This window comes from Cornus florida, unplaced genomic scaffold, assembly GCF_030987335.1.
Source record: "Cornus florida cultivar Cherokee Brave unplaced genomic scaffold, ASM3098733v1 CherokeeBrave_3.0.0_Hap2_Chr11, whole genome shotgun sequence".
NCBI classification, from domain to species: Eukaryota; Viridiplantae; Streptophyta; class Magnoliopsida; order Cornales; family Cornaceae; genus Cornus; species Cornus florida.
The window spans coordinates 94,436,635-94,456,883 of NW_026775581.1; the positions used below are offsets into that span (position 1 = coordinate 94,436,635).

At 37.7% G+C, this 20,249-nt stretch overlaps 1 protein-coding gene across 1 annotated transcript in view; it reads left to right on the forward strand.

Annotated features, from left to right (window-relative positions):
* The window catches only part of LOC132286027 (serine/threonine-protein kinase ATM), a 108,480-nt gene that overhangs the window by 56,647 nt on the left and 31,584 nt on the right, over nucleotides 1-20,249 (forward strand). Inside the window, exons 46-53 of the mRNA XM_059788281.1 lie at nucleotides 2,240-2,350; nucleotides 6,914-6,961; nucleotides 7,087-7,191; nucleotides 7,402-7,488; nucleotides 9,053-9,370; nucleotides 9,546-9,661; nucleotides 10,680-10,746; nucleotides 10,835-10,909. Of these exons, the coding sequence (XP_059644264.1) occupies nucleotides 2,240-2,350; nucleotides 6,914-6,961; nucleotides 7,087-7,191; nucleotides 7,402-7,488; nucleotides 9,053-9,370; nucleotides 9,546-9,661; nucleotides 10,680-10,746; nucleotides 10,835-10,909 (927 nt within the window). The remainder of the gene's footprint in view (nucleotides 1-2,239; nucleotides 2,351-6,913; nucleotides 6,962-7,086; nucleotides 7,192-7,401; nucleotides 7,489-9,052; nucleotides 9,371-9,545; nucleotides 9,662-10,679; nucleotides 10,747-10,834; nucleotides 10,910-20,249) is intronic.

Here is a 20,249-nt window from a genome sequence, read left to right on the forward strand (position 1 = left end):
TGCTTCTATGACACCAAAGTGGTGACAGTTTATTATATGCGTGAAGATATTATGGAATACCAATGGAACCAACAAGAATTTAGCGGTGGAAGAATGTGAGAAAGCTATGACATCAATTCCGAATGATATTGATATATTTTTTAAAATAATTTATTCATATGGCTAAAAAATAAAGAAAGAGTCTAAAAGCCTGGGTTATTGTGAAAGATTTATCATGGGAGAGAGAACAAAGAAAGGGTGGCAATTGCTTGGACATCCAATGGTTATGTAGAGAAGTTTGGGCTTTTGGGGCGAGTTTTCAGGACATAAATGTTGCTTTTGGTGTGCAGGAATGGAATGCCCATTCCAACCATTCCTTTGTTTGGTATGCAATTTAAAGTGGGAATGGTCATTCCATTGGAATGAAAATTGGTTCCACAACTAAACCTATGGAATGACCATTCCATTCCTAAGTAAATTTTTTTTAAAAAAATCAACTTCCAAAAACTCCCTCATGTTCCAAGTCTAAAAATCACCACCATCTTCCACCACAACCACCTCTACCTTTCACCACCACCACCACTACCGCCGTTTGCCACCACCGCCACCGACTTTCACCACCACACACCGCTTTCCACTACCGCCACCGCCTTTCACCACCGACACCGCCTTCCTTTGCCCCAACCACCGCCGCCGCCACCCCCTTCCACCAGCACCACTACCGCCTTCCACCGCCACCACCTTCCACCACCACAGCCACCGCCTTTCACCACAGCCACCGCCTTCCACCACCACTACCGCCACCGCCACCGCCTTTCACCACCGCCACAGCCTTACACCACCACCGCCGCTGCCGCCGCCACCTTCTACCACCACTACCTTCTGCCACCACCTTTCACCACCACCGCCTTCGCCTTCCACCACCACCGCTACTGCCTTTCACCACCTTCCACCACCGCCATTGCCTTCCACCACCATTGCCGCCACCGCCACCACTACCACCATCTTACACCACCACCGCCGTCGCCGTTTTCCACCACCACCGCTTTCTGCCACCACCTTTCACCACCACCACCGCCATCGCCTTCCACCACCTTCTACCACCACCTTCCACCACCATCGCCGCCACTGCCTTCCACCACCATCACCGCCATCGCCTTCCACCACCTTCCATCACCACTACCGTCATCTCCACTGCCTTCCACCACCACCACCGTCACCTCCATTGGCTTCCACTACCGCCACCTACACCACTACCACCACTCTTGCCACCGCCTTCCACCATTGCCATCGCCGCCGACGCCTTCCAACACCACCACCTACACCACTACCGCTTTCCACCTCCACCACCATCCACCACCGCCACTACCACCATTTATTTTTAAAAAATTATAGAAGAATGTCATTATGTTAATTTAATTTATTTTTTAATAACAGGGATATTTTGGAGAACTTAATTTGAAATTTATTCCATTCTAAATTTAAAATTGGTCTAACCAAACATTAGAATGGTTATTATCATTCAATTCCTAGACATTTCATATTTACAACCAAACAATAGAATGAGAATGACCATTCCATTCCATTCCCATTCTCATTCCATTCCCATTTACATTTTATTCCATTCTCGCACACCAAACGCAGCAAAAGAGTTTTTGCTGAATGACAATGTGGTCTGGATTCTCTATAGGAGGAAGGTTGATTATCTTATAGCAACTCCTTGAGTTTCTGCTTCCCATTGCTCATGAAAAAGAGTGTGTTGCCATGAGCATGACTTCCAGCATGTGGTTGTGGTATTAGGTGGATTCTTTATTGGAAGGGCAGTTTCTTTGGCCTGAATTATTCTTTTGGAAAATTCATAGCGTCTTCAATGATGCAGTTTGAGAAGTTTGAAGCGATACAGATTTGATGGAAAAAATTTCAAGTACTTTTGTTTCTTGACTATAGAAAGGGGGATTCACATGATTTATTATTAGTGTGGATCGCATTGCATTATTTTTGGTTTTGCTTAATCTTTTTTGTTTGGGTGGTTCTCCTTAGGTTCTGTTGTCCGTTAGAATACTGATTGCTATTTTCCTGGTTTGTTTTATTTATTATATCATAGCTCATGTCTTATCTTTGAATATGTAAACTGATAGTCATGACTTGTGTACTAATTTCAAAAGAGCTTATAATGGTTTTTCGTGTCAATGTAAATATTGTTACAGTATGCTCATTTGCTCTAGATCGTACTAAGATTTATGTTACACTGATTCCACAGTCTGCTAAGCCATCTAGTTATGGCTCCAAAACTCGTTCCACCTCTGCAAAGGCAAGAGATTTTACTGCTACATCGACTATGTTGGTAATGTCAACGTCAGTGTGGGACAAGGTATTACTTTTTTATGCATCTATGCATACAATAGCTAATGGAATATGTTCTAAATTGGATATCTAGTTTTGCTTTTTGAACAGTTGTGTAAATTACTGTTCGTTCTTATCTTTCATAAATGTCATTGTATTGAATTACATCCAAGCACTTGGAATTCGGAAGACCCTAATCTTTTCTTTTATCACAATTCAAGCATTTAATGTGTTATGATTATCAATCTCAAAGTTTAAATTAGTTATTAATTTGATTCCAAGATAATTATTAGAACTTTGTATGTTCCATTTATTTTTATGTATAGATTTAAAAATACTTTTGGCTACTCATCAAACATTATCTTAGTTGTTATAATCTTATTTAATAGTTCTCTTAGCCAAGACACCCCAATATCTCCTAAACATTTCCAAACCTCAATAGGGATTTCATTTGGCCCTAAAGCCCTTCCTATTTCATCTTTCTTGGTGCATTTTAACCTCGCCCTCCTTGATCCTATAAAAAAAAATGTTATTCCTAAGCTTACCACATTCTAAACCTAAACGTCCTTACCAACAGGCCAGTGGCCTAGCGGTACCAAACTCCTACTTCTCAACGAGAGGTCAGGGATTCGAGCCTCGGTGGAGCCATGTGTGTGTGGGTACTCAACTAGGAAATGGCACTTTTTGCAAATAACACTTTTTGAGATGAGATTTTGCTTATACTGTAGAGATGTGGACCATGAAAATAGCACTTTTTGCAACAAGCTTTAGTTTGTCACTTAAATCAACACATTGGCTATGATTTGATTTTTTTTTTTGCAATTCTCTATTCGAGATTATTCTTCTAGTAGTATTTTATTTCTATATATTATTAATAATAATAATTATTATTATTGTTTTGTCAAAGTTTGTAAAATGTTTAGGACTGTTTGTCAGTTGCAAAAATTATATATAATGTTCAACTAATGAGATAAAATTTTATTTGTCAAAATGTAGGCTTCAATATCTTTCTTGACTTTACTACACAACAGAAAACAGCTATTCTGTATAGAACTTGTGCTGAACCGTAGTTCACATGTAATATCACTGTAGCATAGATTTTGATATTTTTGTTAGTGGTAATCTTCTTTCTAATGATTTTTTTATTTTTATTTTTATTTTTTATTTATTTACTTTTATAAATAAGTACAGTTAAGAAAATTCTTTTTTCTTTTTGTTGGTTTTCAAATCATAGCACCAACTTTTAGTTTATAGGTATCTCCTCCGCCTTTCAAGAGGAGATTGAGGGTTCAGGTGGGTGTGTTAGCGTAGCTTTTCCATCAACCAAATATATATATATATATATATATATATATATGATATATATATTGAAGAAAAGGAAAATCATAGAGTTAAATTTCTGCCTTCTTTCTTTTCTTTCTTTTTTTTTTTTTTTTTTTTGTATAAATGTTGTAATTTTTTCTACAAGTATATAGATATTGTCTTTTTCTTTTACTTGCATATAAAATTTTGAAATTTGTGAAGCATCTAGGGCTTTGGGGTGCCAAGGGAGGTGTCCCTAGAGTACATCTCTTCATTCCCACTCAAACAGCATACCAATGCCATACTGCTTGTCTTCCTGTCATAGGTGGACATTGCTTTAATCATTTAAAGTACTAGACCATTCATAATAATCCCCTATTAACTATGATTTAATTTGGCGCTTTGTGTGGTAGTTAAAGCTCAAGCATACCAATGCTTGATTCCCATTCGAACAGCATACCAATGCTATACTACTTGTCTCCCTGTCAAGGGTGGACATCGCTTTAATCATTTGAAGTACTAGACCATTCATAATAATCCCTTATTAATTATGATTTAATTTGGGGCTTAGTGTGTTAGTTAAAGCTCAAGCCACCAAGCAAGATAATGAGGATTATTTGTTTATGGGAGCAACCATTTTTGTTTGTGGATGTTAGGTATTTACCTAGTGTAACTTAACCAGCAGTGCTGGGACTGGATGTCCATAATGGCCTTTAACAGCCATTCTCTTGGTTCTCATAATTCAAAATTTTCTTGTATACAGTGCTTTAATTTTCATCTCTCGTGCTCTTTTGTCTTCCCGTATTTCATAATTGAAATTTCCAAAACTGGAGCACGTACAAAAAAACAGCACTCTTATGTTCTATTCTTTTCCTATTTGTGTCACCTTGATTAGGACATAGGATATGATTTAAAAAAGATATGCATGCTGTATTTGATTACTTGTTAACTTTTGCTTGCTCCTACGGTATGTCAAATTACATAAAACTTTAAGTTAATTTTAAAAGTAATGAATTTTTCATTAAATGTTAATGATAATAAAAATAAGCATGTGGTTTTATATGACCCTAGATTGAGCATTTTGGGCATACAGGATTCATGTAGCCGGTCCTAAATATGAACAAATTTGTAATTGGTTGCTTTCATAGTTGTTAAAGGCGCCGAAGGCGCTCGCCTGAGGCGCAAGGCACCTCCAGGCGCCACCTTGGCGCCTTGATTGACTTAAGGCGAGTGGTTTGGGATAGGCGCGCGCCTCTTAGACAAAGGCGCAAGGCTACAGGCGAGATGCAGGCGCGCCTGTGTGAAAAATGGGTTTTTTTTTTTTATTATCTTGGTTGTGTTACTTGTATCTGTTTTTTATTTGTTTATTTGTTGTTTTTATTTGTTTATTACAAAATCTACACAACTTGCAAGTTAAAAAGCATAAAAAAAAAAAAGAAAAAGAAAAGAAAAGAAAGGAATAAAAGAGCAAAAGGAAAGTGGAAAGAAGAGAGTCAAGACTGAAGAGACAGAGAAGAGAGAAGTACGAGTGATCTGCGAAGCGCCGAAGACTGGATCTGTCAGATCTGCATCTGTGCCGAAGCCTGGTAAGTTCTCCTTCCCTCTCTTCTTCTTCTCCTTCTTCTTCTTCTCTCCTTCTTGCTTCTTCTTCTCTTCTCAGTTCTCGGCAATTTTTTTTTTTTTTCTCTTTTCTTCTTCTTCTTCTCTTCAGTTTTTCTTCTTCTCTCGGCTCTAGTGACTCTAGTCACTCTCTTGCTCCTTTTTATTTTTTTATTTTATTCTGCTTTGAGCCGAGTCTAGGCTCTTCTTTTTTTATTTTTTTTTCTCTATTCTTCCTTGAGCCGAGTCTAGGCTCTTCTTTTTATTTTTTTTATTTTTTTCTTCTTTGAGCCGAGTCTAGGCTCATTTTTCTTTTTCTTTTTTTTCTTTGAGCCGAGTCTAGGCTCTTCGTTTTTATTTATTTATTTTCTCTATTCTTCTCTCTTGGCTCTTTCTAGTCTCCTCTTCTTTTATTTTTTTATTTTTTATTTTTTATTTTTCCTCTATTCTTCTTCTCTTGGCTCTCTCTAATTTAACTTTCCTATTTCTAATTTTGTGGATTTAATAGGATATATTCCCAATGATATATGAGTGTAACTGATATTTTTAATTTGTTGATTTAATGGATTCTAGTAATCTAGTTCGTTGATTCAACTTAATTGTGTCACAATTTATTTTGCCTCATCTTTCTAATATGCCGATAATTAGTGAATAATGATAATTAGTGAGATAATGATTTGTTGGCAGTTGGCTTACTCACCTAAATTTGTCAAAAAAAAATAATCCGAATCTCTTTACTTCATACTTTATATAGAACAATCAATGCGTTTCTGCTTTGTGCAAGAAATTTCTTTAGTTGAACAGACTTGGATCATCACATCACCCATTCCTTGTAATCCCAATTGCACAGTCTCTCACACACACAACTGCAGGTCTTCATTGCATCATTAAATTAACCTTGTCACCAATATAAGATCAAGGTTGAAGGTGCATCAGTCTACACTTACCAAATTTGGTTTTTTCTGGTCTGTGCAAATACAAAACCACAGGAAAAGCAGAGTTACAAACTTACAAGAATATATATGGACAGGGGTAATGAAATTAACTAATATATATACATATTATTTTAATATTGGTTCGTAGACTTACATCTAGCAAACATGGATATCAAGGTTTTGGCATCTTTATGTTGAATATTTAACATAAGTAATTTATTTAGTTGACTTTTGCATCTTTATATATACTATTGCATCTATAATGCTTTATTGGGTGGGTTTTTTTTTTTTTTTTTTTCAACGTGCGCCTTGGTTCAGTCGGGCGTGCGCCTCGCCTTGCGCCTTGCGCCTCAGGCTCCGGGAGGCATTTGCGCTTTTGTGCGCCTTGAGCCTTTAACAACTATGGTTGCTTTAGTATCTTGTGCTCAAGTGCCAAAGTGATGTTTGGATATTGACATTGTATTTCAATGGGTTGAGATGTTATGAAGAATATATAAAATTGTAATTCATTGCTGCTGAGGAATTCAGTTCCCATGACAAAGGGTGTTCTACATATTTTTATTGCCCTTTCTTCTTTCCATGTTGTACATGATTTACTAGATTTGATGGTACACTTGAGAAGTAGATTTGGATGCCTACTGAACTACATAGATGCTTACATACATACATATCTTTGTATATTAACAAATTGTTGTTATGTTACGTTATAATGTTTTAATTCAGTGCTCTTTTCTGACTCTGATGTATTTTGCAAGGTTTATTGGCTTTCCATCGATTATCTTGTCGTCGCTAAGTCGGCCATCGTGAGTGTTAAAATCATAATGTTCTTTCCCCTAGGACAAGGGAAGCTTTTTGATAATTTCTGTTGTTTTATGTGCACTCTAGTTTCTCTAATATTGTAGCCGCCCTTTTTTTTTTTTTTTTTTAGAGTTGTGGCGCATACTTTACTGCAGTTCTCTATGTGGAACATTGGTGTGAAGAGCATTTTAACAGCCTTACATTGGGGAGCCCAGATTTTTCCCAACTTGATGTCGTAAGTTTATAGTGGACGTGGTGAGATTTTATTATTTTATAATGTGTTGATCTTTGTTTCAGACATGTTCGTGGTACAGTTGTGTCTAGAGAAACAAACTGATCACCATAGAATCGCATGGTCCTTCATTGCCTCCCCCTTCTCCCCTCTCCCAGTACGAGGATTCCTTTAACAACTTTCCATTTTTCTTTTCACTCCTTTTATTGCCAGCTGCCTCGCCACATTGAAATATTAGTTTCGGCAGTCACTCAAATCAACGAACCTGACAGCCTGTATGGGATTATCCAGTCACACAAGGTTTGTCAACATAAAATTTGTAGATAATTATATGATTCTTTCTTTCCCATTGTTACAATCTTTTATGCTGTGAGGCTTAATAATGCACATTGTGTCGTCAATCTCTTGTTCATAAGTTTTACATGGAGAACTAATTAGAGTTGATCCTGAAGTAGTTTTTAAATGGTCCAATGCCTCCCCTATAGTCCCCCTTTCAAATAAAAATAAAAATAAAATAAAAATCCTCCGTTGTAATTTTACTACGTTTCTGACAAAGAATCCTGGTTAAAAAGCTAAAAGGGAAAGAAAATATATTAAATTACAAGATGAGGGTCAACCAAATGAGAAAGTTGTGAGAATGGAGAGGTTAGCATGACGTCAATCTACCCAGGGGGAGGGGTGAAGGGAGAGGGGGGAGATAATGGAGAGGTTAATATGACGTCTAACTACCTTGGAAGAAACGTAGTTTAAACCAAGGAACAATCCCTTTAGGAACACTTCACTATCGGAGTGTTTGTGGGGTAAGATCAATCCCTTTAGGAACACTTCAATGGCATAAGATTTTCGACTGGCTTGGATAGAACAAGAATATTGTTTTCCAAAATAACCACTTTTGTATTTTCTGCCTCCCACATCTCATAATGAATACTTGTGGGGCTGATAACACATGTATTTTATATAACCTAAGAAGCATGGACACGGATATGGAACACGGATACGACACGACACGGCAAATCCAAAGAAATTAAGACACGGACACGGCAGGGACATAGTGAATAGTATATATATATATTATATATATATATATATATATATATATATATGATGTAGTACTTTAAAAATTACTAAGTGTTACTATTTTTCATCAACCTCATAATGAAAAAAATACACAAATCATAACTCATCTACTGTAATAGTGTAATGACTGGCCCTTAAATATCTATTTGTTTCATCTAAAATTGCATATTAACCTGACAAGTTTAAAATTATTATGTACTGACCACATAAGTGAGTAAAAGTTGTTAAATAACTTCATATATTTATACTTTAACCCAATTCTCTTTCAAAAATTATCTTTTAGACCCTTGAAAATAAGACACGCGTGTCAGACACACACCCTTGGCGTGTCGGACGCTTGTCCGTGGAGTGTCTGTGCCGTATCCGAAAATTAAAAAAAATTAAAAATTCCAGACACGTTTTTTGGTGTGTCCGACACATGTCGGGGCGTGTCCGACTCGTGTTGTTGTCCGATACGTGTTGGACATAGATTCTTCGCCCATTTTGGCATGTCCGTGCTTCCTAGTCTATAAGTGACCTGAATTTTGTTTGTGTGAGATAAATCAAACTGAGGAATGAAAAATTGCTTATGGTGAGCAATATTTGACAATGTGTCTTTTAGGATGATATTTTGTATAAAATCTTTCTTCATTTTGCTGCAATTCCGCATTTTGGATCAAGGCTTCAAGCACCTCATATTACACTTATAATACCACCCACACACACACTCAAATTATATCTTATCATGTTCTTCTTTTAATTTTTATTATTATATTTTACATGGTGAATCTTGTGATGGTAATGACAGTTGACCTCTCAAATCATTACATTCGAGCATGAGGGAAATTGGAGTAAAGCTCTCGAGTACTACGACTTACAAGCAAGGTCTGATGCAGTGGTACAAGTGGAAGGATGTTCCAAAAAATTCTCTCCTGAGCATTCTCAAACGACAGGTTCTCTATCCATTTACAATTCAGAAGATAAGATTAAGCAAAGGAAACCATACAAAGGGCTGATTAGATCTTTGCAGCAAATTGGCTGTACTCACCTATTGGATTTGTATTGCGAAGGATTGACTTCTCGGAAAGACCGATTAGAGCATGATTTAGAATTTACTGAACTTCAGGTTTGCCTCATAATTTTAAGAATGTGTTATAAATGTATGCCCAAATGCGATTATCAACATGTTATTTTGATGTTTGTGGATATACAGATGCTTGGTTATGTAATAGTCTTTGTTTGAAATTCCTTGACATTATGTTTACAGAACCCCTTGCTTTGTTGATCAAATATTTTTGCAGTATGAGGCTGCATGGCGGGCGGGAAACTGGGATTTCTCTTCGCTTTATGTGGAAGCCAATTCTTGTGCGTCTAGCCAAAACATTAGAAGTGATCATTTCAATGAAAATTTGCACAGGTAATTCCTTGAATACTCACATGTAATAGGAGATGATTCAACATTACCGCCCACTTATACGGTCACTTTTTTTTTTTGATAAGTAAGATTTTATAGAAGTCGCTCAAAAGGGGAGCGCTCCAAAAGAAGACAACAGCCGTCCAAGACGACACTGTAGCTTTAAGCCATCCATAAAATCCAAAAGAGAATCCATTGAATTACAGTCCCGCCCATTTACCCAAAAGAATAAAGAAGTAAGAATACTGTATTTAATATCCCAAATGGGAGACTCTTCTCCCTCAAAAAATCTCCTATTTCTCTCGCGCCACAGACCCACCAAATACAAAGGGGAGTGGCCCTCCAAGCATCTCTGACTTGGCTCTCCACTTATATGGACACTTTTCTTTGGCATTTGGACTAATAAGTTCTCTTTAGTGGAATAGAGCCCACAACCCTTGTTTTGGTCTTCCAAAGCCTATCATATACCTACCCAAGCAATAGATACAGCATCAATTGATCCCTAATGGACATGTTAATTTGCCAACTAATATTTTAGTTTTTCGTGAGCAGATCTTTTGTTTGTTCATTCCACATTTCCACTTGATTTCCTATACAGTTATTATTAAGAGAAGTTTTTGTTTTGTGTATGTGTATGCTGTAGGGGTAAGTATGGGTCGGGTAGCTTGCGAAGCCCAAAAATTGTTTAGCCCTCAATGTTTATTCCAGCACAGCCTTATGACCACTATTACATGTTGAAGCCCAATCATTGATAGGGCTTCAACATGTAATAGTGGTCATAAGGCTGTGCTGGAATAAACATTGAGGGCTAAACAATTTTTGGCTGGCTCTGGTTTTTGAAGTTAAAACAGACCATGGTCTAGCTAAGCCTGATCATGCTGAAACAAGCTTGTTTTTCATAATAGTTGCAATGCTAACCTTTATATGATTTCATAACAATTTTTGTTCAATTTTTACAAGCTTATGTTTCATTATCCTATTACTTATTTAATATATTGATTTCTACTCGTTGGAATATCAGCTGTTTGAGGGCATTGCAAGAGGGAGATTTCAATGAATTTCATACAAAATTGAGAGATTCAAAACAGGTGATAATTTTCTCATGTTCATTTTATTTTTGAAGCAGCTGCACTTTTTATTATTCGACCATCATACTTGTTGTTTCATTTCTGTTAGGAGCTTGTGCTGTCCATCTATCATGCAAGCAAAGAAAGTACCGAATACATCTACTCAACGATAGTTAAGCTTCAGGTACTTGTTCTTCCATTCTTGTCGGTCAAAATTCCACCTTTGGTTCTGTTTATGCTTCTGAATAAAAAATCATAACCAAATTGTAGACTGAAATGCATATTTTATTTACGTGAAATACAAGAGTTTGGTTGTGTTTGATCAACACCTCTATTAGATGGGTGACACTTATTTTAGTCAACAACAGCTTATCCAAAGAAGAAGAAGAAGAAGAAGAAGGGGAAGAAAAAAAAAAAGTACTTGATTACTTGTTGAAAATTTGCAAAATATATGCAAGTAAATGGCCTTGTTTTATTTTATTTTATGTTTTTGGCCTTCAGGAATTACATGGTTAGAAATTGGCTCAAAATTGGGTATGAACAAATCGCTAGTGTGTACCAAAAATTTGGGTACAAAGGAAGGTGAAAAAGATATTTATAAGTCGACAAAAAGTAAAGATAGGTTGACTAGGGACATGGATCAAGTTAGATGCATTAAGGATATAGATGAAAAGATATTGGTTAGATAGATGGAAATAATATTTCCAACTTCTGAATGAGGAACATTTTAAAAAGATGCCTGCAATGAACATAATATGGTAATGATAAATAGGATATTGATAGAGAAATAGAGGATGAACTTAAAAATTTGGGTAATATTGTAATAATAAAGCAATGGAACTTGACGACATACAAATAGAAGTTTGGAGAACTCTAAGAAATGTAGGAATTGAATGGTTGACAAACTTATTAAATAAATCTCTAAAAGAAAGAGCAATGCCTAATGAATGGACAAAAAGTACAGTCTTTCCAATATACAAAAATCAAGGTGATATACAAAATTGTGGTAATTATCAACTAATTAAATTAATGAGTCATACAAAGAAATTGTTGAATAGAGATATGGTCCAAAATTAGGAATGATGCCACAGTGTTCAAAAACCAGTTTGGATTTATGACAAGGATCTCTATCACAAAGGCCATTTATTTACCTAGGCAATTGATAAAAAAATGTAGAAATAAACAAATAGATCTACACGTGGTTTCCATAGACTTAGAGAAGGCATATAATAGAGTTCCAAGGGATATAATCTGGTGGACTTTACATACTAAATGAGTCCCTTTAAATATTATAAATATTATTAAGGATACGTATAAGAATACAAAGACTAGGGTTCGCACCGTATGTGGAGAAACTAATCGATTTCTGTATAAAAGTGGGATTACACCAAGGATCAGTGCTTAGCCATATTTATTTACTCCAGTTTTAGATGAAATTAGAGGAAGACATCCCATGGTGGATGGTGTTTGTTAATGACATAGTGTGAATAAGGAAGGGTTGGGAACAAAATTAGAAGCTTGGAGAAATGCATTAAAAACAACACGGTTAAAAATTAATGACAAAACTATTATATATTGAATGTAAATTTAATAGAGATTCGAAAAGTGATAATATAGAAAAGGAATCCAAGACCATAGAATTACTCAAAATCATCATTTCATTACTTAGAATCAGTAATACAAAAAAAGGAAAAATAGGGAATGAGATGATACTACTAGTAGGATTGGAGTACAATGGACCGAATGGAGATGTTGTGATTAGGGTTTCTGAATGAGAGAAGAAGATGGAGAACTTAGAAAAAAATTGTATTAGAGAGCCGCACACTCTATCTCATTCTTTCTTCTTATATATAGTTGTGTACAAGGGTAAATAAACAATACAAAGACTAAATTACCCCTATGGGGTTGCAAATTATTTTAGGCTAAAGAATGGGAGAGCTAGTTGGGATGTGAGATTCCGCAGAAATTTTAATGATTGGGAGTTGATGGAGTTTACCGATTTAATGGGATTAATTTATAGGCAAGTGGTGGAGGGGGAAGGAAGGGATGAGATGGTGTGGATGGGGGATTCTAGAGGGGTGTTTTTGGTGAGGCTGTTTGACCAAAGCCTTACGAATTCGATAAGCAACGGTTTCCCTTGGAAGGTTATATAGAGGACTTCAGCTCCACTGAAGGTGGCTTTTTTCACGTGGACAGCGGTGCTTGGCAGCATTCTTACTCTTGACAATCTCAGTAAAAGATGCCAAATAACAGTTAATTGGTGTTGCATGTGTAAGAAGACGGGCGAATCGGTTAATCATCTCTTGTTGCACTGTAAAGTGGCAGCGGATGTTTGGAGTATGGTCCTGAATGTTTTTGGGGTAGACTGGATGGTGTCAAGGAACACGATGGATATGTTAGAGGCTTGGAGAGGGAGACCAATGGGCAGTCGAGTTAAAAAAGCGTGGAGGGTTACACCTCTTTGTATTTGGTGGGGGTTGTGGCACAAGTGGAACAAGAGATCTTTCGATGGAAAGGAGTCGTTGGTGTGGGTTATTAAGTCGAATATTTTGCATTCTTTTTATTCTTGGGTTAATGGGAAAAATTGCCCATCTATGGATAGCTTTTTGGATTTTGTTGACAACTTATCGTTGTAATGGCACATTTTGCATATTTTGTTTGCTTTCTTAAGGGTTTGCTCCCCTCTGAGCGCCTTTGTTAATATATTTTTACTTATCAAAAAAAAAAAAAAAAAAATTTACCCCTATGGGGTAAACTAATTACATGTGTGTTCTAATATGACTATTCCAACACTTTCCTTCAAGCTAGAGAATATATATCATATAATCCTAGCTTGGAACAAATAACATTCAATCGATTATGACCGAGAGCTTTAGTGAACTATCAGCCAATTGATCTTCAGACTTCACAAATGGAGTAGAGATGTTTCCACTCAATAATTTGCCTCGAATAAATTGACAATCAACTTCTATATGCTTAATCCTCTCGTGGAACACTGGATTAGAGGCAATATGAATAGCTGCTCGATTATCACAAAACAATGAAGAAGGGGTTTGAACTCCTAAACCAAGTTCTTCAAGAAAACGTTGTAGCCATGTCAACTCACTAGATATATGAGCCATTGCCCTGTACTCGGCTTCTGCATTAGACTGTGCTACCACTGTTTGCTCCTTATTCTTCCATGTAACTAGATTACCTCCTAAGAGGGTGTAGTATCCTGCAGTGGATCTTCTATCTAAGGGTGAACCAACCCAGTTAGCATCTGTAAAACCTTCCTCCTTAAGGTGCCCATTGGATTTATACAACGACCCGAGCCCCGGAGCTCGTTTAAGATAACGAATAATCCGAACAACAACATTCCAATGCGGCGCTCTAGGAGCTCCCAAGAACTGACTCACTACACTAACTGCATATGAGATATCGGGCCGAGTATTGGTGAGATAAATTAGTTTGCCAACCAACCTTCGGTATCTGCCAGGGTCATTAAATAAATCTCCTTCATCAGCTAGAAGTTTTGTGTTCGGATCCATAAGAACATCAACTGGACGACCACCTAACAAGCATGTTTCTTCTAACAAGTCCAACACATACTTTCTTTGAGACAAGCTGATACCTTTCTTTGATCTAGCAACCTCAATGCCCAAAAAATATCTGAGTTTGCCCAAGTCTTTAGTATGAAACCGATGTTGTAGAAACTCCTTCAACTTAGCAATGCCCGCATAATCATCACCTGTGATAACAATGTCATCCACATACACTACAAGGAAAATGAAGCCTACTCCAGTATGTTGATGAAATACTGAATGATCTGTGTGGCATCTGTGAAGACCGAACTCTAATGCAGCCTCAGAAAATTTACCAAACCACACTCTCGGAGATTGTTTCAAACCATAAAAGGCCTTCTTTAAGCGACAAAAATTGTGTCGGTACTCCCCCTGAGTAACAAACCCATGTGGTTGCTCCATGAAAGCCTCTTCAGCTAAGTCACCATGTAAGAAAACGTTCTTAACATCCAACTGAAACAAAGGCCAGTAACGATTAGCAACAATAGAAATGAGAACTCGAATAGACGAAATTTTGGCAACAGGAGAAAAAGTCTCATCATAATCAACATCATAAGTCTGTATGTATCCCTTTGCAACAAGGTGAGCCTTTAAACGCTCAATAGAACCATCGGGAAGGTATTTGACAGTATAGACCCACTTACAACCAACGGGTTTGGTACCAGAAGGCAAGGGAACAAACTCCGTGTCCCATTACGATGAAGGGCATCTTCCATTGCTTTCCTCTAACCCAGGGATCAGAAAGAGCATCCTGCAGTCTTTAGAACAAGAATAGCAGACAACTGGGATGAAAAAAGGAGAAAGAGGTTGACAGAGAATTATATGACACATAGTTAGTAATGGGATGATGAGTGACACATGACCGAGTACCCTTATGTAGAGCAATGGGTAATGAGTTAGATATAATAGACTGGGCCGGAACCATAGACTCTGAAGAAGGCGGGTAAAGCACGGTAGGCGGCTTGGGCCTGCGAGTGTAAACCTGTAAAGGAGCAGCAAATTAGGGAGGAGAAAGGCTAGGAGACAGTGAGGGAAGAGGAACAGGTGGCAAAGATGACTCTGGAGTAATATCAATAAGAGAACTGCAATTTGAAAAATACGGATCAGACTCGCAAAAAGAGACGTTAGCACTAGTGAAATATTTCCTAAGGGTATGACTGTAACACCGATAACCCTTCTGAGTGTGAGAATATCCAAGAAACACACATTTAGTGGCACGATGGTCAAGTTTGTTAAAGCCTGGTCCGAGGGTATGGACATTACATACACACCCGAAGACGCGAGGAGTAAGAGGGAACAAGGCAGAATCAAGAAAGATGACAGAATGAGGAGATTTTCCACTCAACACGGAGGATGGCATACAGTTAATTAGATAACAAGCGGTAAGGACAGCACCACTCCAAAATTGTTTAGGGACATGCATATGAAACAAAAGAGTGCGAGCCACTCCCAAGAGATGATGATTTTTACGCTCAGGCACCCCATGTTGTTGTGGGGTATAAGTACACGGGGTTTGATGAATAATGCCTTTAGCGCGGAAATAATTATCAAATGGATCAGAGGCATATTCTTTGGCATTATCAGAATGCAAAATTTTAATGGAACATTGAAACTGAGTTTTGATTTCTTTGTGAAATGTTTGAAATATGGAAAATAATTCGGAGCGATTCTGCATTAAAAACAACCAAGTCATACGAGAATGATCATCCACAAATGTCAAAAAATAACGAATTTTATTACTAGAAACAGGTTTTATTGGTCCCCATACATCCGAATGAATTAACTGAAAGGGACTAAACACACAATTATTGACTCGAGATTTGAAAGATACACGATGATGCTTACTAAGCTCACAAGCTTCACATGACAAAGACAAAACATTACTTAGACTCGGGACTTGACGGTGCAAAACAGGAAGCGAAGGGTGGCCAAGACAACAATGCCACTGAAATGGGGATAAAGATGACTAGAGGGCTTTAGGGTGCTACTCAAGATTGAAGTAATACAAGCCACCTACTTCATACCCCATACCAATCTTCTTCTTCGTCTTGAGATCCTGAAAAACACAACATGAGGGATAAAATGTAACGGAACAATGAAGAGTTTTAGTAATCTTACTAATAGACATCAAACTAAAAGGAAATTAAGGAACATATAAAACGCAAGAAAGAGACAAAGAAGAGCTAAGATGAGTTGTCCCTAAACCTGAAACCTTAGATGATGAAACCATTAGCAAGAGTAACACTTTGAGAAGGAGATAATGAATGAAATTTAGATAAAAGGTGAGAATTACCGGTCATTTGGTTTAATGCTCCGAAGTCGATAATCTAAGGGTTGTGAGAGGAAGACAAGAAACATGCAGGCGTAAGGGTGAAAGAAGCTCTGGAAGATGAGGTAGGTGCATGTTGTTGAGACATAAGCTGCGCATACTCATCACGTGGGATAGTGATCATATCGGACTCAACAAGCTAGTGAGAATCAGTCGGTGGAGCTGGTGGAATAAAAACATCCTCTTTATAGGACACCTGATTTGCATGGGCAGATGGTTTCGGTTTACCATGAAAATCCCAACAATAATTCACAGTGTGATTAGACAGACCACAATGAGTACATTTTTTGGATTCTCTACCACGGCCATGACCCCCCCTTGAGTCACGGCCACCACGTGTAGAATGACCGCCACGGCCTCCACGAGTATTATTGGGTCCATTTACTGAAATTTGGATCATCTGTATTTGGTTTATCCTTACTGAGATGGCTGCCAAGGCCTCTAGCTTTAAGAGAAAACTCTATTGATTTGGCCTATAGGATGTAATTTTTGCCACTAAGCTTAACAGAGATCATTGGAGGGTTGAATGAGGTGGTGGAGGAAAAAAGGTCAGAATTTGATGCCATGATAGGAAGGATGGTGTAGATTCAAGACTGAAATTGCAGGACAAATAACCAGAGAAGAAGAGGACCAAAAAAGAGAAGAAAAAAAAAAAGCTGGAACAAAATATTCTTTTCACGTATCCTGGTCGGATCAGATCAAAAAATTGGATCAAGTTTGCTTGCTCCAAACAGGTCAAAGTGGACAGTAAATCTAGATCAGATTATTCAGACTTGGAACAAGCAATCTTCACAACCAAACACACCCTGTCTTCTCCAAACTAAGGTACGATGTTCAGAAAAACAGGCAACCACTGCTGTGTGTATGTGTGTGTGTGTATGGCGATGACGAAGATGAACTGAGACGATGGGCTGAATCAATGACGAGAATAACTATAGGCTTAGACGACAACCAGCAATCAGAATGAAGACAACACAACAGATTCGATCTCCGTCATAATTTCGATCTCTACGAGATGCAACAACTGTGATCACAAACACAATTTCAATCTCCCAAAGCCATGATATCGATTTGCTCTGATACCATGTTGTGACTAAGGTTTCTGAAGGAGAGAAGAAGATGGAGAACCTAGAAAAAAATTGTATTAGAGAGCCGCACACTCTATCTCATTCTTTCTTCTTATATATATGGCTGTGTACAAGGGTAAATAGACAATACAAAGACTAAGGGCCTATTTGATATCGCTATTCAGCGCTTAACACTTACAATTTCAGCGCTTAAAATTCAGTACTTGAAATTTTTAGTGCTTAATTTTCAGTTTTATCGAACAGCACCTAAATTACCCTTATGGGGTAAACAAATTACATGTGTGTTCTGTAGAAATGGAGATTTGTATATAAATAGAATAGAGATACAGAGAGAGAGAGAGACAGCGAGAGAGCAAATTTGGGGCTCAGCCCATATTTTCCATATTTCTTTGACCCTAAAACATAAAGGGGGTTATATACAATACAAGAAAGGCCTATTTACATAATGGCCACAAATCCTATATCTAATTACAATAGGACCCCAGCCATAAATACATATATACATATAAGTGTTTTAACACTCCCCCTCAAGCTGGAGAATATATATCATATAATCCCAGCTTGGAACAAATCGTTTTTAACCTATTATGACCAAGAGCATTAGTAAACATATCAGCTAATTGATTTTCAGACTTCACGAATGGAGTAGAAATGTTTCCACTCAATATTTTCTCTCGAGTGAAGTGACAATCAACTTCAATGTACTTGGTTCTTTCATGAAACACCGGATTGGATGCGATGTGAATAGCTGCTTGGTTATCACAGAACAGTGGAATAGGAGTCTTGACTATTAACCCAAATTCTTCAAGAAAATGGTGTATCCACGTTAACTCACTGTAGGTATGGGCCATCACCCTGTACTCTACTTCAGCGCTAGACCGTGCTACAACTGTTTGCTTTTTACTTTTCCATGTAAAAAGATTTCCACCAACAAATGTACAATAGCCTGTAGTAGATTTCCTATCCGAGGGAGAACCAGCCCAGTTAGCATCTGTGAAACCTGTCACATTAAGATGACCATTAGGTTTATGTAGTAATCCAAAACCTGGAGCTTGTTTGAGATATCGAATAATTCGAAGAACAACATTCCAATGTGGTACTCTAGGAACACTCATGAACTGACTTACAACACTAACTGCATATGAAATGTCAGGTCGGGTGATAGTGAGATAAATTAATTTCCTAACCAGACGTCGATATTTGCCATTATCATTAAATAAATCACCCTCATCAGGTAATAATTTTATATTTGGGTCCATAAGAGCATCAGCAGGGCGAGTACCTAACATACCTGTTTCTTTTAACAAGTCCAACACATATTTCCTTTGAGATAAACTTATACCTTCCTTGGATCTAGCAACCTCAATACCCGAGAAATATTTGAGTTTGCCTAGATCCTTTGTGTGAAACCGATTCTGCAAGAACAATTTTAACTTTGCAATGCCATCAGAATTATCACCAGTTATAACAATATCATCTACATATATCACAAGAAATATAAAGCCAGTTTTAGTATGTTGGTGAAATACCGAATGATCTGTCTGGCATCTGTTAAGACCAAAGGAAAGTACCTCCTCGGAGAATTTTCCAAACCAAGCCCTTGGAGATTGTTTCAATCCGTACAGGGCCTTTTTAAGATGACATACAGCATAACGAGACTCCCCTTGAGCAACAAATCCAGGTGGTTGCTCCATGTAAACCTCTTCATGTAAGTCACCATGTAAGAAAGCATTTTTCACATCTAATTGAAACAATGGCCAATTACAATTGGCAGCAATTGAAATAAGGATTCGGATAAAAGAAATCTTTGCAACAGGAGAAAAAGTCTCATCATAATCAATACCATAGGTCTGTGTGTATCCCTTTGCAACAAGGCGAGCCTTCAATCGCTCAACAGATCCATCATGGAGATATTTGACAGTGTAGACCCACTTACAACCAACTGTTTTGGAACCGGGAGGTAAGGAAACAAGGTCCCATGTCCCATTATGATGAAGAGCATCCATTTCATCTATCATGGCTTTGCGCCAAGCTGTATCAAATAGAGCATCCTGCACAGTTTTCGGAACAATAGTAGCAGATAACGTGGATAAAAAGCAAGAAAATGAGGGCGATGCCTTTTTATAGGAAACAAAGTTAGATATGGGGTATGCAGTGACACACGAGCGAACACCCTTACGTAATGCAATAGGAAGATCATTAGTAGCAGGAAGAGCCTCAATGGAAGTAGACAACAATTGGGGGGGGGGGGGGGGGGGGGGCTACTTGTGATCGACGACTATACACATGAAGTGGCGGCGGCACATGAGGTGGTTGTGGTGGGTCACAGGGTAATGAATGTGACACAACAGGCAACGGAAGCAGCAGCTCGGTATCTAAAGACGAACTATGTGAAGAAAAATAAGGAGTATCCTCAAAAAAGGCAACGTCCATGCACACAAAAGCCTTACGAGTGCTAGGATCCCAACATTTATAACCTTTTTGAGCTGAGAGTATCCAATAAAGACATACTTAATGGCACGAGGAGACAATTTATCAGCGCCA